This window comes from Neospora caninum, chromosome III (genome assembly GCF_000208865.1).
Source record: "Neospora caninum Liverpool complete genome, chromosome III".
NCBI classification, from domain to species: domain Eukaryota; phylum Apicomplexa; class Conoidasida; order Eucoccidiorida; family Sarcocystidae; genus Neospora; species Neospora caninum.
Window position 1 is genome coordinate 1,048,202 of NC_018388.1, and position 15,509 is coordinate 1,063,710.

At 55.8% G+C, this 15,509-nt stretch overlaps 2 protein-coding genes across 2 annotated transcripts; both read left to right on the forward strand.

Moving 5' to 3' along the window:
• Window positions 1-1,886: 1,886 nt before the first annotated feature.
• NCLIV_008140 (zinc finger (CCCH type) protein, related) lies at window positions 1,887-6,234 on the forward strand (the record flags this gene model as incomplete). The annotated part of the gene is made up of 2 exons (XM_003880327.1): window positions 1,887-2,209; window positions 2,565-6,234. Coding segments are annotated over 2 exons (3,993 nt in total), but the record flags the coding sequence as incomplete, so codon positions are not given.
• Window positions 6,235-11,101: 4,867 nt separating this feature from the next.
• NCLIV_008150 (putative ribosomal protein L15) lies at window positions 11,102-15,193 on the forward strand (the record flags this gene model as incomplete). The annotated part of the gene is made up of 7 exons (XM_003880328.1): window positions 11,102-11,104; window positions 11,657-11,838; window positions 12,467-12,541; window positions 13,162-13,237; window positions 14,059-14,226; window positions 14,537-14,690; window positions 15,030-15,193. 7 exons carry the CDS (start codon window positions 11,102-11,104, stop codon window positions 15,191-15,193), a joined length of 822 nt encoding a protein of 273 aa, XP_003880377.1.
• Window positions 15,194-15,509: the final 316 nt, after the last annotated feature.

A 15,509-nucleotide genomic window follows, 5' to 3' on the forward strand; every position in this document is an offset into this window, starting at 1 on the left:
TTCTCCGTAGTGGTTTGTTATTCGCAGCGTAGACATTTGTTGGTGCACAAAGCACCGGTCCTGTCCATGCCGCACCGTCCCGCATTGTTTGTCGACGCGATTGTGATACAACGCTCGCTTGTGTCGTTGACCGATGGCGGTTTTTCACCGAAAGGCAGAGAGAGGTGCCGAGGTCATTTGCGTGGTGGAGTATTGGTAGAAATGCGGGAGAAAAGCGTGAATCGGATTTACCGTAGCAGATTCGGGAATACTGTGAAGCCGCGGATGTAGCGCAGTACATGCGCCACGAATCACCTGCATGGAGACGGCGTTAACAAGGGGGTACCAGTTTACCTTTACCGGTATCGTTTGCAGAGGAGGGACGGCAACGAAAATAGTATCCGTTGTTTTATTATTACTCAATACGTTTTTTCTTCACAGCGGCGTTTGCCTGCCGAATTCCTTCGTCGCAGTGAATTCCGTTTCGAACTGTTGTGCGAAATCTTTCTGAAGGGCGGAAGTGGCCCAAAGGACCGTTTTTGTTCCGTTGTCCATATATCGGAAGGTAGAGGCCCTCTCCTGTCTATTAAGGTGTCTTTTTTCACGCCGCAAGAAGCACACACGGAATATCTGTAGTATGGAGGCTTCAGACGGATATGTCCAAAGCGGTAGGGCTGTCATCTTTATAACATTATATTTTCCCCGCAGTATCGCTGTTGGAGAGCGCTGAGCGCGTTGCTCGGTTGTCCCTGTCGTCATCCGTATCTACGCGTGAATGGTACCTCGGTGGAGGTGGCATAACAGAGTCAGGTACAGTCGTCTCTCGTCGGCGCTTCATCTTCCGTGACCCCTCCCGCTTCATCAGTCAGCGATGGGTCGGAAAGGCAGACGAAGGAAGAGAAGCCGCGTAGAAAGGAGGGATCGTGGGTGTATGACTGCGTGCAACGAACCAATCGATCGGTGCGGTCGTGGAACAGTCGCGGGGCGTGCTGAAAGGAGAGGCTCGACGAATAGTGCTCAAGATCTCAGCGAGGAAGGACTAGAGGCTGCAGGACGGTTGGTAGGGGCCGTGAGCACGATTACGGCACGAGAGCACCTTATGGAGCAAGCCTGTGACAGAGTGTCAGGATCTCAAGATGATTCACGCAGACGCGGACGAAGACGCCGGGTGAAACATGGTGAAAAAGGTTCGGTGGCGAAGGCACTTTCAATGCGGGATGGCGAGGCGTTGGATTTGATAGCGGGTGTCTTGTCAGACACAGGCCAACGGAAGGAGGTTGGGCAAGCGGGTCAGAGTAAGGAACCACTCTCAAAAGGTGCTGATGAAAGCTGTCCGCCTGCAAAAGGAGAACAGGAGCAGAGTTTCAGCGGCCGAATAACTCTGGTGAGTGGCATAGCGACGCGTCACTGATTTGCCGAAGATGTCTGACGATCACATCTGTTCCTCCTGTGGTATTACTGCTCACATCCACAATCGAATCACTGCAAGGAGACATACCGGTCGCCACAAAATGTTGTGGCGTTACGCCGTGGAGGAACTTCACTGAGACTTCTCTGAAACCGGAGGCGTTACCGGTCGGTAGCTGGGTGATGCACCAGGAAAGCGGTCGGTTTCCGAGAAAAGATATGTCGCAGTGGATAATCTGCGAGAACTCCTGCTTGGAATCGTGTGTGGTTGCTCCTTGTCGGGATCCGAATGTTCACCGCAGGCGCTGTTATTTTTCTAGGGTAAGCGTCAAGGGAAGTCGTGAACTGTGGAATGACGGGGGAAACCGCACCATTTTCGCCCTCATGCTCCGGGGAATGCGAGCGTTTACACGGATATATGCCACTTTGTCATGTCGTGGAGATGCCCCTGCTTGTGTGAGGAATGTTGACTTGGTATGTTGTGTTCGTGTCGCCTGTAGCCGCCCGCTTCTCCCGAGAATATCCTGGTGCCAGCGTCTTTGAGGGGGTCCACCATATCCACAATCTTTTTCAAGACGAAGATGTGCAGGTTTTTGCGCCAAGGCCGCTGCAAGCATGGACCATCTTGCCAGTTTGCACATAGTCCAGAGGAGTTGCGTACCCCTCCCAATCTCGCGAAAACCCGTCTCTGTCGGGCTTTCCGAGAAGGACGATGCGACCGCGGGGAGAACTGCGCTTTCGCACATGGTCTTGTCGACTTGAGGGGAACTGGCGAAATATACAAGACACAAATTTGCATCTTCTGGCCAGCAGGTCACGGCAAGTGAGGAAAGGCGGATTCCGGTTTCTGGTAGCGACTGTGTGCACGCAGATCTGAAGCTGGGGCATCGCGTATGTAGTCTTCCATTGCCAGTTCTGTTCCGACATTGGCACTACAGCTTGGCGGGTCTCCAGGGTGTTGAAATGGGCAAGTGGCGAGCACGGCCAAAGGCAGAGAGCATCGCGAATGTAGTCGCTGGACAGCTCTGGACCTTAGGAGCATGCGCCGTACCCTAAGCGATTTTGCCTCTAATCGAGGATTGCTTCTTGAACACTACGCTCATCCCCCGGACATGACCGACGTCGTCAAGCTCTCTTTTTGATGTAAGGTCCACTGGTCGTGGCTTCCTTGTGTTCAGCAGAGTCAGCGAGGGAGGTCGGCATGCCGTTGGCGTCGCAGATCACCCTCCATGGGATGGAGAACGTGGTGTTGCCAGCCATGACGGATGTGGCCCATCGTTGACATCTACCAGAGCTGCACCCCCGGCGCCTGTCAGTCAGCCGCCGTGCGGCCGAGGGTTTGATGAACAGAGGAGCTCGCGGCCGGTCGGAGTGTGCCGATCTCCACTGCACACGGAAGGATCTGCGGCTTGCATGTCATTCGGCTCTGTTGCGGCGATGGGCAGCAACGGAAGTGCGAAAGGTACACGTTCTCGCTCGTCGCCTTACGGTAGCGGAACGGCGTCTCCGCCGTCGTCGACTGCTGCATGCTCTGCGTTCGCCGCCTCGCCCATGTCATTTTCTCCACCCATAGTTGCTCCGCCTGCATCTTACTCCTCCTCTCGCGCGACACCTCGAACAGTAGGATCGTATCTGCGAGAGCAGGCTGCTCCAGTTGCATTTTCCCATGTCTGCCACACGTCAGACTTCCCTAACCAGGAATGCGCACCACTGACTTCCTCCCAGCCGCCCCCCACCCAAGAGGAAGGTTTACAGGATTTTCCTGACATGCTGCGGCGAATGAAGCCGCTGTGTGGTGTGGTGGAACGAAGTGAAGACGCCGCTGTGAAGCGTCCCTCCGAAATATGTTCAAAGCCAAAACTCCCTGGTTTCCCAGAGGGGCATCTGTCATCGGAAAAAGCGAGGAGTTCTGTGAAAGTAGCGAAGAGCATGAGAGCTCAGTTCAGGCCGTACGCGTATGATGCGGGCTCCTCAGTTCTTTCGTCGCCGTCGTCCTGCGCGGGTGGATTTCCAGTTGTGGACTTGCCTGCTGGTGTTGGCACAAAGCAACCGTTCGGCAGCTACAAGCTTGCACATGAAGCCACTCAGAGCCATCAGAACATCAGGCTACCGGCATCTGTGCACACTGGCCGGGAGATTCGTGGTCGTGGATTAGACACAAGCGAACATAACGGAGGGTGCAAGGATATTACAGACCGCTCAGTGGTCAAAGCTGTGACATCCGCTGCATCTGGAGAGCTCGCCGGGGTCGAGTGTCACGCCTCTCGCCAGAGCATTTACGGCAGACCAGTTCTCGAACAAACGCGGTCTATGCTCGTGGTCAGCTTCCCAGGGGCCGGAAGGTCGGGACGCTCTCGCGACACAGTCGGAACATGGAAGCGTACTGCTCCTCCAATTCCTCCCCCCCCACCTCTCTCTTCCTCTTTTCCTTCTCAACCATTCCGTTGTGGTGAGAGTAGGGCGTCACCAGATGGGAGAACGCCGCATCAGTCTTCCGGTTGTATCGACTCGAATGCCGCTATCAAAGCAGCGGCCAGCTCCGTGCCGTTGCTTGTCAGCCCTTGGGGCGACGTCAGTGACAGGAACACCGAGTCAAAAACTGTCGCCTCTGTATCGCCTACACCTGAGGTGGGAGTACGTCGGTCTCACGGGCCCTCGTCGACAAAAGTAAGGCAGCACTGGCATCCAAACGGTGAGCAGCGGGCAAGTGAGATCTTGCAACACAGAGGTGCGTCGCTGGCAAACTCGAAGCCCCAAGATCAATGCTCCTCATCTGGTGCGTATCTAATGCCGGCACGTGTTCCTGCCGCCTTAGACGTTCAAACGCGTGATCAACCTGGCTGTACAGTACGTGGTACAGGTTTTTGCAGGGCAGGGACAGAAGGCGAGAAAGGCGGACACTGTGCAGGAGTGTGTCCCACAGGCGTTTGCCAAGGGGCAGCAGCGTTGAGCTCTGGGTCTCAAAATGGTGAAAAACATGGCCACAGTGTCCCAGCAATGCATGTTAATAGAGGGGAACGAGAGTTGGACCAACAAATCTTTCCTACTGTTAATGCCATGGTCCAGGAGATTTCGAGCGTGGCGCAGTCCCAGCGACGAAGAGAAAGGTGGGATTGGGGCCACGAGACAGTCACTCCTACTGGCGCTACTGTGGACACGGACACGCGTGAGAAGAAGGGGATGACGAGTGACATAGAGCATGCGCCCAAGAATGTGGAGGAAGGACGGAGTGAGAGAAGAACGGGAAACTCAGTGCCTTCGACGACCTCAACGGAGCAAGCAGAAAGACCAGTCCGGCAAACCGCACTCACAGGTGCTGGTGGTCACCACGACCCCGCTGATATCAGGGGCGTGATGGACTTGGGCCCCTCTCTGCCGTCCGGGGGCTTGTTTGGATCTGTATCACCATATGCATCAATTCAGGGGCACAGTGTAGCAGTTGTCTCACCGGCGTTTGCTCCGTTGTATTGCCACGGCACAGCGGGTCTCGATAGTTCTTCAGGTGGCTTGCCAGGACACGGATGGCCTATGTCACCAGTATGTGCTGAACTGGGGGTCAGTGAGAGTCTTTTGCACGACGACGCGTCTCTGGTTGCTGCAGCAATACGAAACGTTGGACACGAGTTCGCGGTTTACCCACAAAGGAAGGAGCAGGAGACCTTCGGGCCTGGCCCACCACCACCAGTTATTTTTGTTAGCGCGTCAGTTCCAGAGCTGTTACCTTCACAGGTTCAGTTGCATCCGGCTGGCCAGTCCGTGTTCCTGTGTTCCCCTTTTCCAATGGCAGGCCCCGTTGCAGACCCGACGGGGCCATACTTCTTGCTTCCATCAGCGGGGCATGTTGGTTGTTTCGATGTAGGACAAGAGGCGACTCTTGGATTCGGACACGGAGTGCCTGCTCCCGGGGTTTTAATCCCGACAGAACTCCGAGGACCTTGGCCTGTTTGGGGACAAGGCGAGTTTCACGCGGTTGGACTTCTTCACACATCCACGCATGAAGTTCAGGGGCAAGACTGCGTCCCGGTTGGCCTCGCCGAATCCTCGTCAGAACGAAGTGTTAACAAACCAGCCGACAGCTCCCCAAATCTTTCCAGATTTGCAGTACAGGACGGTGTAGTGGATGGTCTTATTACCCAAGAGAGCGATACTGGCTGTTCCGAGGCCTTCGATGAAGTGGGTGACAAGTCATGGCGACCGCGTATAGACGAACCAGAGGCTACTGCGCAACAGGACGAACCCTTCCGATTGCCTCCTGTTTCGCGCATGCACTCGGCTCTGCCGACGTTTCCCTCCCCCTCACGTGAGGAAGAACCAGCTGTTCAAACCCCCAGGAGCGAGGAGCCTCGTGCTACTTGGGATAACTCTGGAGGTGAATCTGAGTCGTCAAACAGCCCTCTCGACCGGTGTACGGAACGTGGAAACTCCACTAGTATTGGGCGTCTATGGCGATGCAGAAGTGTATGCCAATCACGTTGCGGTCTACATACGTTTTTAGATCGTCCCTCGAAGAACCGTGTGCAAGGTACCTGCCGATGCTATAACGCCCGGACCAGAGCAGAGACAAACAATGATGATAATTCCCAGGAAGCAAGGACGAAACCAGCCAACAGGGGGCCGGTGGTTTTCGAGTCAGACCTTGAGCACCCGTTGCAAACCGTCTCCCGTACGTCGGGTCCAAGTTCTGAGCTAGCAGCTCAGGGGGCACGCAGAGCCGAGGAGATAACTCTTGTCACTGGTCGCTGCGACCCGGATGACGCCTGGTTGTGGTCCGAGCGGGAACAAAAAAGGGTCGAATCGTTTTGTCACCGGCTGGCGGTAGCAGGAGTCGATCATATCCGGAGTTGGTAGCGGCGGATCGGTTGCACGATGTGCAGAGGCAACGGCACAGAAGGATCGCGGGCGCCAGTGTCAAGTCAGTACGGACGCAGCCTCACAGACGCCTGTCCCTGTGTGCAAATTTCTGGCATAGGGTTGCTGTAGCAACTTGCCTGTGAGCGGTGGTCTGATAGCTGAGTCTGCGTTTCTGGGGAAGGGCAAACAGAAAGTGCAAGAGGGTGGTGAGGACGGAGTTGGGCTGAGTATAGACGAGGAGAACGTCCAGTGCCCACGGCGTGTTGCTGTAGATTCGAGGCCTAAAGGTCCGCAGGAGAGGTTGGTAACATGCGGTACACTCGAATGACGTCAATTCGGTAGCAACACACGCGCCTCTTCAGACAGTGCAATCCAAAGGCGAGAGGCATATCGATACAGAGCGGCACTTCTATGGAACGCAAGGTGGAAAGAGAGGCGCCTCTGTCAGGGTCCCGAGTATGGAAGGAGGTAGCGACGGCAAGTTCAGGGGGTCAGCGGATCCAACATGATGCTAAGCGACGTGCTCATGGTTGTATGAAATGCAGGCCGTTTCAACCGCAACCGGAGCACCCGGTAACTGCCTAGATCAAACTCATCTCGTTCGGCACCCGTTTCCCTCAAGATTTCGCTTGGATCTGATGAGATGGACTACGGAAGCTCCGTGTCGAAAGTGTTAGAGCGACAGCACACTTCGGCGGTTGGCGTGCTGTGCAGTGTAGACGGTGATTGAGGGAGAGATAGAGAAAACCGGAACAACTGACCGGGAGCGACACATGATTTGCAAAAGAGAAAACCAAATGCGTTTCCATCGCAGAGCAGAAGGCCATGTGAGGTTTCTCAATACCTGCAGCGCAAATGGATGCCGTTTTGACAGGGACAGAACGATTGTGGTCCCCACGATCGTGCAAGTTCTCCCGAGCCCGGAAAAACAGAAATTCTCGGGATACCTAGCCAGTGTTGAGCACTGTGAAGTTCTGTCGTCCGGGCGGCGGCAGTTTGGACGCGACTGCTTAGCAATGCAACATAGCTAGACCGTTTGAGGCGGGCTGAGAACCCTGTGCATCTTCGTTTGCGTCGAGACGGTTTTCGCGCTTCTTCACAGCACCGGCGGGGCGATGAGCTGGACGACCACTGGCAACATCTTCCTCTGTTGTCAGAACCAGCATAGTTGTTGGATAGGCTGTCAGCGGGGATGTGGTGGTGTAAAGCAGTTTCCTGGGGGATGCGTGGAGGCCGAATACGTGCACGCCAGTGAACGTGTGCATTCAAAACAAGATATACAGCAGTGGGGAAGTGGTGCGGCACACGCATTCAAGAGGATGTGAGCCGGGCAAGCATTCAGGGTTTTGTCAGCGGAGAGAAAACCGGACAATTGTATGCGTGTCGTCGTCCCGCTTATGCATGCATCAGGCACATGGCGATTTCATGTGCACGCAGGATAGTGCGATTGCGCTTTCTTTGCGCGAGACGTCGTCAGTCTAAGCTTGTGTATGTGAAAACAGTGGCTGTTGTTCGCCACATAGTCGGTGAGAGAACCGGGCTTACATAGGGTCGAACGTAGCATGAAGCAGCGGCGTGGTGTCTGGTTTGGTGCTCCCAGAGGAGGATTTGTTTCTCGCTGTTCCCGCGGGAGATTGTTTTGTGTGTACGGTTAAGCACGCGTATACAGTGGGTGCTGCAGAGGACGTTGTCTTGAAGCAGCCCAGGGTATGTTTTGTTCTATGGCGTACGGATGGGAACATCATGAGTCACACTCAGTACATTTAGGAAAATGCTTAAAGCGTCACCGCTGATAGCCCGTTCCCAAAGGACCATTGGTGCAGTGGGGCCATCGCGGGTGTGGATTGTGGCAAACTGAGTACTCCCAAGCCGTTAGTAATGACGTTCACCATTGTGGGTACAGCGTCCATTTTTGCGTCACAAAACGAGGTGTACTTGTCTCTGTTATTCATTAAGTAACGATAGGACTAACAGACCGCATGCGCGTTTCTGTAGACAAGACATGCATTCAAATACGACATGTAAATCCGGGGGGTGAAATACTCTTAGATGGTGACACACTCTATAGATCGAAGGCCGAAACACCACCCACTGCGCAGGCAGGATCCATGAAAGTCAGCGGAAGCTCTACGAATACTCGGCAATGTACTAAGGGATTTTTTCTTTTCGGGTTCCCCTTCTGGCTTAGGGTCACAGAGCGGCTCGATGGAAAAGCGTTCGCGACGGCGAGACGGGAATCCCTGCGCCGCAGGCATTTAGCCGTTCAGTGCTCGGCTGCGGGAGGTCGTACGCGGAGTTTGCAGCCAGTCGGCGTGCTACGTCGTTTTCCGGAAAGGAGGTGTAACAAAAATGGCAACGTACTTCTACGAAGAATAGCTTCTGTTTGTGTTTGATGAGACTCAGAGGGCGAGGGCTTGTTTCACACACCATCGGACTCCTCTTGGGTTCCGAAGAATAGAGTTCTGCCGGCACAGGCAAACCGCGTTCTCACCAATTCCGTACAGCTGAGAGACCGAGAAATGCGAGAGACGACAGCGAGTAGCTGCAGAACACAGTGGCCACTCCAGCAGGTATCTGTGAGACACCCCCCCTACGTGCAGGAGCTCGGTACAGTTAATCTCATGCAGATTTAGCACTTTGTCAAATTCGTCGGACGAAGACGACGCGCATGGAAGCTAGGTTTTACGGTAGGCTTCTTCAATACAGACATCGAACGCTTGTTTGCCACCTAAACGGCAAGCGGGCGCGCCTAGTGGTGTATACGGCAGCCGACTTGGACAGTCCGTTGATAGACATGCTGGCCACCCTTCGAGACTAAGTGTTTTGACGTCGTTCATCATTCGTGGCTCTTTTATGCACCCATGTAGAAATCTGTCCTGCAACTCAATGCAAGCACCGCTGAATGGGGAAAATCATTCCTGCCCCCGACGTGTGGAACGTTGTCGATCTCGAGTGCCTCCATCTGAAATGCGGGGCTCTTTTTCGCAGCGTCCAGTTGCAGATCATCTTGTCGGGTCCGGGACACCTACCGTCGTTACTTTGTTGTTTCAAATACGCCTTTGGCAATCAAGGGAACAGATCTCTGACTGGACGTTGACAAGCTCCTCCGTTGTCGAGCCCATTTCTTTGATTTTATGTGTTCAACTATTTGCCGTTGATGTTCCCGCACGCAGCCTGTTTCGGCGAAGCGTGCCGTGCCGAGCAGTCCCAGAAACGCTGTCCACGGTTCGCCTTCGATGCTGTTTGTGTCAGCCGTACACATCAGATGGATTTGCGTCTTCAATCCAAGATGCATGTTTCACTCTTGGTCCCATTTACTGTCTAGTTAACAGACCGCACACCAACCCGCGAGCAATTGCCCGTGACCCTACACACGCCTTCCGTTACCGCCGCCTCCCGGCAGGACCAGCGGCAAAGTGGACCCGACAGCGCACGTAAGAATGCCCGATGTGGCAAAAAGCAGAGAATTCCTATTTCTTTCAAGGCGGCCTGAAACAAACGTGGCGCGGTTGTGATCTCTCTGGAGCGCACGAAGCCGTGTGCTCTCAGGTGGCTCCAGGCTGCTGTCCCTCTCGGGAACCCCGTCTAAATGAAGGGTAACCGAGCAGGGGATCCGGTGCTATTCCTTGCATTTGCTTCTTCTTTTCGGCGCTGTAAAAAGGAACTCGAACGCGGAATTCCGCCGCTGTTCTTTCTTTCGTCGCCCACCAATCTTTCCCCCCATGTCCCAAAGATGGGGCAAGTGGGGGCAAATCCCCGCTTTATAACGGGCCTTTCGAGGCGCACCACACGGGGCAAGTCCGTGACTAATTCTTCGGTGAGTGCAGCCTCTGAGCCCTGTTCGGCGTCATGCGCACATCGTCGTTGCCTTTGTTCGCGGACGCTTGCGGTTCGTGGCGCTCCGTCCTCGTCCCCGGTCTTGGGCGGTTCTCGTCAGCTTGCCGCGCTCGGTCCCCGCCCGCTGTTCTCTTTCTCCCTTTGCTCTTTCGCGTCCTTCGCTCGTCGGTTTGCTCTCTTTTCCTTAAAACGACAGTCGCCTGGTCTCTCGACAGTGTCACGCCGTTCTCCCTTGCCGTCTCCGGTCCGATCCATTTCCCAGCTGCATTATCGGTTGCGAAGCTCCACCCCATATTGCGCAGTGAATCTCCAGAACGCTTCGTTCCCATCCTTCCCTCGATCCGTCTGGTGTTCTCTCCCGTCGCTTCCTGCTTCTCGCGGGTCAAGCGCGTGCGCGCCTCCCTCAGTTGCGTCTCGACTTCGTCGCTCTCTTCGCCGGATCACGGCTGCTCCGCGAGCGAGCGAAGGCGTGGCCCCTTACGGTAGCTTATCTGCCCGTGGCATCTGCACAAGTCGAAAGACTTCTGCTTCCTCCTCGTCGTCCGCTCCGTCTGTTTCATCTTTCTCTTCTAACGGGTACGCCCGCGCCGTCCCTCCGGTTTGCGTCTCACTTTCTTCCTCACCGTCTTCGCCCCTCTCTACCTCTGCGTCTTGCCATCTCCACGCACCCCCGAACGGTTCGACCGCACTTGGCCTGGCTGCCACGCGGAGATCGTCTCCCTTTTCTCCTCTCGTTCCCTTCTTCGTGTTATCCCAACCGCGCCTAGTGCCTGGAGGCCCGGCCGCAGAGAGAGACGGAGATGGAATGCGGGAAAAGGGAGAGCCGGGAGGTGCACAAGAGCGACACAGAGAGGGAATTGGGAGCGGCAACCGGGGAGAAGCAGACGGTGAAGTGCATGCACTGCGCGTCACTCGTGAACAGTTTCACGACGGATCCAGGGGGCTGTTTCGGCCGCATCCGTTCAATCGTCGTTTTGCCCGGGTCCGGAAACCCGTCTTCCCGATAGAGGCGAGGAACTTAAGACTCATGGTAAGAGTTGCACATCTTCAGCTAGGCGCAGGAAAAAACATCACCGCATTAAACCGATAGACAAGGGGGAGCAAGAAGCCGGAAAGAAAACTGTCGCTGCCCCACGGTTTTTCTTTTCTCGTGCGTTAGTCACGTCGCCTCTCTCTCCCAGCGGCGGAGTGACAGGACAGGAGACAACGCCACCTGAGCAGCATCCGCAAAGGAGAGATTGAGGCTCTTCCTATCTGTTGTGCTCCCTGTGTCCGCCGATGCCCTCGGACGAGCTTGTCTCTCCGGCACCATTGCGCCTGTCTCGTCTGAGGTGGAAGGACGGGAAGAACGACCCAGGAAACGGAACGGGAGATGCAGACTGGCGGGTTCCGTCTCGCGTCTCCGTCCCCCTGTCGCTCCTGTTCGTGTGTCGTTGGTCTCTACGTTCCGCGTTGTGTCTCGGTGGGTTCCCCTCCCTCGCATTCCTCTTCTCCGTGCCCGCGCTGCCGCTGTCTCCCTCTCGCTCGCCTCGTCGACCTTTCCGGTTCGTTGTGCACTCCCGTCTGTTCCTGCTCTGCTCAGTACAAACGCAAGTCCAAGAGACGCCGAGGGAGGGGAGATAAAAGCAACGCGAAAGGCATCAGATGGAAGCATGTTCACCAGCAGGCTGGGCGTTACAAGGGACCCCGCAGTCGAACCTTTGAGGGTGGGAAGCTGCCTCTCTACAGGCGTATTCCCAAGTGGCCAGACGCCTGGCTTGCCCGGTAAGAGCCTCGCCACTGATTTGCACAGCAAGCGGGCCTCGAGGCACATACTCATATATGAATATATATATATATATATATATATATATATATATATATGCAAATATATGTATATCTGTGCGGGTACAAATACGGGTTTAGACGTATATTTCACGTGCGTGTTCGTCTCGGTTGGCACGTGCTTCTAGTGAAGGCATAGCGTAGTAGCGAAATACCGCACTCGTGCGACTTTTTCGGCTTAACGCGAACTCAGCTCTTTAGGCTGCTCTGTCTTGTCACGACAGCCGGGGGGGGCGTTTCGTCACGGTCCATGGTGAACGCAGTTCGTTGCGGCTGTCCGCGTTTGCGGTTTGTGCCCTCTTTGGTCTTCCGATGCCAAATGGGCCTGAGGCAAACAACGGCATCGCAAGCGAGAACGGGCTGCGTTGCGTGCGCATTGCTTCCCTGCGTCCGCTCTCGCTTGCCAAGGCGTTTTACACAAAAATCGCTCACCCAGGGTTTCCAGGTGTGCGTGCAAGGAACTGGAGCGCGAGGGGCCAAAGCTGCAGATGCAGGTGGCCGCTCGTGCCCGCCAAGCGGCTCTGCCTTTTCTTGATTGCTTCCGTTTTTCAACCTGTGGCGTCTTCAGGCAGCGGAAAGTGCTGGAGCCACTGAATCTAGCAAAGCTGCGCACATTCATTGAGAGCGGCCGTCTCGATACGCGGTGAGAGACCACCAAAGGGAACCTTCCTTTTTCCACGGGGTGGTAACAGCAACCAGACGAGCACGGCGCGCAGCCTCGTAGCCAGCTCCCTGTTTGCTGCCGACGACTGAGGCCCAGGGGCGCCCCAACCACTTTCTGACAGTCCAGGAAGCTTGCAGTGTATTTGGATTTCCCATACGCACATATTTGCACGCTTCATGTGCACGAATACCCTACATATATGTATATATATTTGGATAGGAGAAAGAGTGATCGAGGATCGTAGGTACTATCCTGTCTCTATTCGATAGGCAGACACTGGCTGGGGTTCCGGCTGCTCGGTTGCGACTTCGTGTTTTACACGTGGGCCGGCAAGCGTAAGACAGATGTTGTCTGTATGGAGGTCAAGGTGCCCGCGTTCCCGGGTGTTGCTTGACGATCTGCGAAATGCTGGGCAGTGCCGGGGCCTTGCGAGGGTTCAGACGTTGACTTCCGCTAGAGAAGGGGCACCCGACTATAACGCGGTTTCTGTATAAACAAATCGTCGCTGTCGTCGCCTGAGGTGTTTCCTTTCATGAGCCGGCACGCGCGTTCGCCAACGCTCCGGGGCTGCCCGTGTCTTTGCACCCTCGCGTCCTCAGGTTCACCATCACCCAGCGGCATCTTCACGACAGTCGCTGCGTGAAAGTGAAGAATGGCGTTCGTCTTTTCAACGTGGTACGTCTCGGCCTCGCGCATGCGCTCCGTAGGTCGGGTTTTTGCCGGCCTACCGCCCGATCTGTTGCTGCCGGGCCCTCCGTCCCGCCGGCCGCGTCTGGGTTCTCAGCCTTTCATTTTGCGTTCGTCGCCACTCGCTTCCCTCGCTGTGCACCCCGGCACTTGAGACGGCCCCGCCTCGAACGTGGGCTGTCCCTCTACCGAATATCTCGCGCTGGTTTCCCGCTCCGTGGGCGTCGCGTCTTTCCTTTTCCAGCATGCGCATCCACCGCGTGCGTAGCCGTTCGCGTGCTTGCCTCAAAAGGGTATCTCGCTGGCGTTTCCTTGCCGCACACAGAAAAAACACACGAAGGCTTTTCGCTTCATCGTCTCGTTTTTCTCTTCCGCTGCCACTCGGCGACCTTTGAGCTCCGCCCCCCTCGGGCCTTCAGGGCTGGCGCGACAAGCAGGGAGGTTGCGTTTTAACCTCTCGTTCCAGTCGTGGACGCGTTTCGTCGAGTCGCCCTCTGCATTTCGGCTCGGGATGTCTTGCGGCCCTCCTATCCGTTGTCTTCCTGTCTCCTCTTTTCGCTTTCTCTCCGAGCTGGGCGTTTCTGCGTCTGGCGTTCTCGTACACCCTGGTTTCCATCATCTTCCCATTTTGAGGCCCCTCCCTATCCATCTCGGGCCTCTCCGGATTTTGCCCGTGCTTCGGCCGCCCTGCCCTCCAGTTTGCGGTCTTTCCCGCGCCATCGGCAGCGTGCCGTCCGACGCTTGTGCTCCGCGCCGCCTGTGCATGCGTCCCTTTTTGGTGTCAACGCTGTCTCGAAATGCGCTCGCAGAACGACTACCCATTCCCCTACAAAGTCAGCATCGAAGTGGCCGGGGCTGACCAGTCGTCGATCGACGCGATTCGCCGTGTTGGCGGCGAGGTCATCATTGTCTACCGGAATCCCCTCAATTTGCGGGCTCACATCAAACCGTACAAGTTCGAAGTTCTTCCGAAAACAGTAAGAAAACGCATGCAGATCCGCTGCTTCCCGCGTTTCAGGTCCTAGCAGTCCGTGCTGTCTTTTCTCGTTTTTGCTCTTCGTTTCCATTTTTTCAACACCTTGTCTCGCTCGGGCTTCCCGTGCTGCAAGCGCGGCGCGAACCACGCTTGCCTTCGAGTTTTTTGCCTGGCGTGTGCTTTCTCTTTTTCCACACTGCATGTCGGCTAGAAGGCCTTCTGCCAGCTCCCGGGGGACCGTCTCCCGTTTTCCTGTCTCTGCGTGTTATCCTCGCTTCTGCCTCCTTGAGCTCCTTCCCCTTTTTTTCTAGGCGAGGCCGAATCTCGAAATGGTTCACTACCTGGAGAAAATGCGGGCGCGCGGCTGCGTCGTGAAATACGTGAAGCCGCAGTGGCTGATCGATGAAGAAAAGAGCCTAAAAACAGAGCTCGCAGAGTTCGAGGCAGAGGCGCTCATTGCAAAAGGTCGGTCCACAGTTCCTCCAAACCCCAAGTCCACCAGGGAGCACAGCCGACCGGCGCCGGCTTATAGACGGACGAGGGAACCTGAATGAAACCCACTCACACACGCATGTACAGAGGGCACCGTCGACTTGGGTCTTGCCACAGAGATATCGTGACAGAATCCACTGTACATTTGCATGTGTTTGAAAAGACAGACGTCTCGGTTTTCAGAGCCGCAGGCACGCCAAATGACAGATGAATTCTCGCGCGGCGCGCGACAGAGATTCCGCGCTCAGACTCGCCGTTTCGCCTGTGCCTCTGACATTTCGGGCGTCCCTCCTCTCCTGAATTTCTTTTTAGGGCAAGCCATTGAGCGAGGCGATCCGGACCTCCGCGAAAGCGTCGACGACCTTCAGCAGCGCCTCCTGAAGCGCTTCCGCCTGCGCGAGACGCTGGCAGCGGAGTTGCTGCGCCAACAAGAGGCCAGAGAAAAAGAAGAGAACGAGGATGAAACGAGAGAGTAGCCCACGAGTGCACAGCCGCAGGGCGTCTCGAGAGCGGCGCTGGGAAGCCTGCCTCCCACCGACGAAAGCGGGAGGAGCGGCCGCGCAGCAACGAAGAAATGAGACGAGACAGGCGGCGAAAAGAGAGAAAAGTAAAGAGCCAACGCGTGCCACAAGAACCGAAGCAATGGGAGACGATGTGTGGACATACTCAGTCGACCGGGCGGTCTGGTGTGTAACGTTTCCTTCTCGAAGTAAAAACGGGAGGATTAGCCCCTGCTTCAGCGCTTGCATCAATCGAAGGATTGCAGTGACTACCCAGGTGGTCTAGTGATGA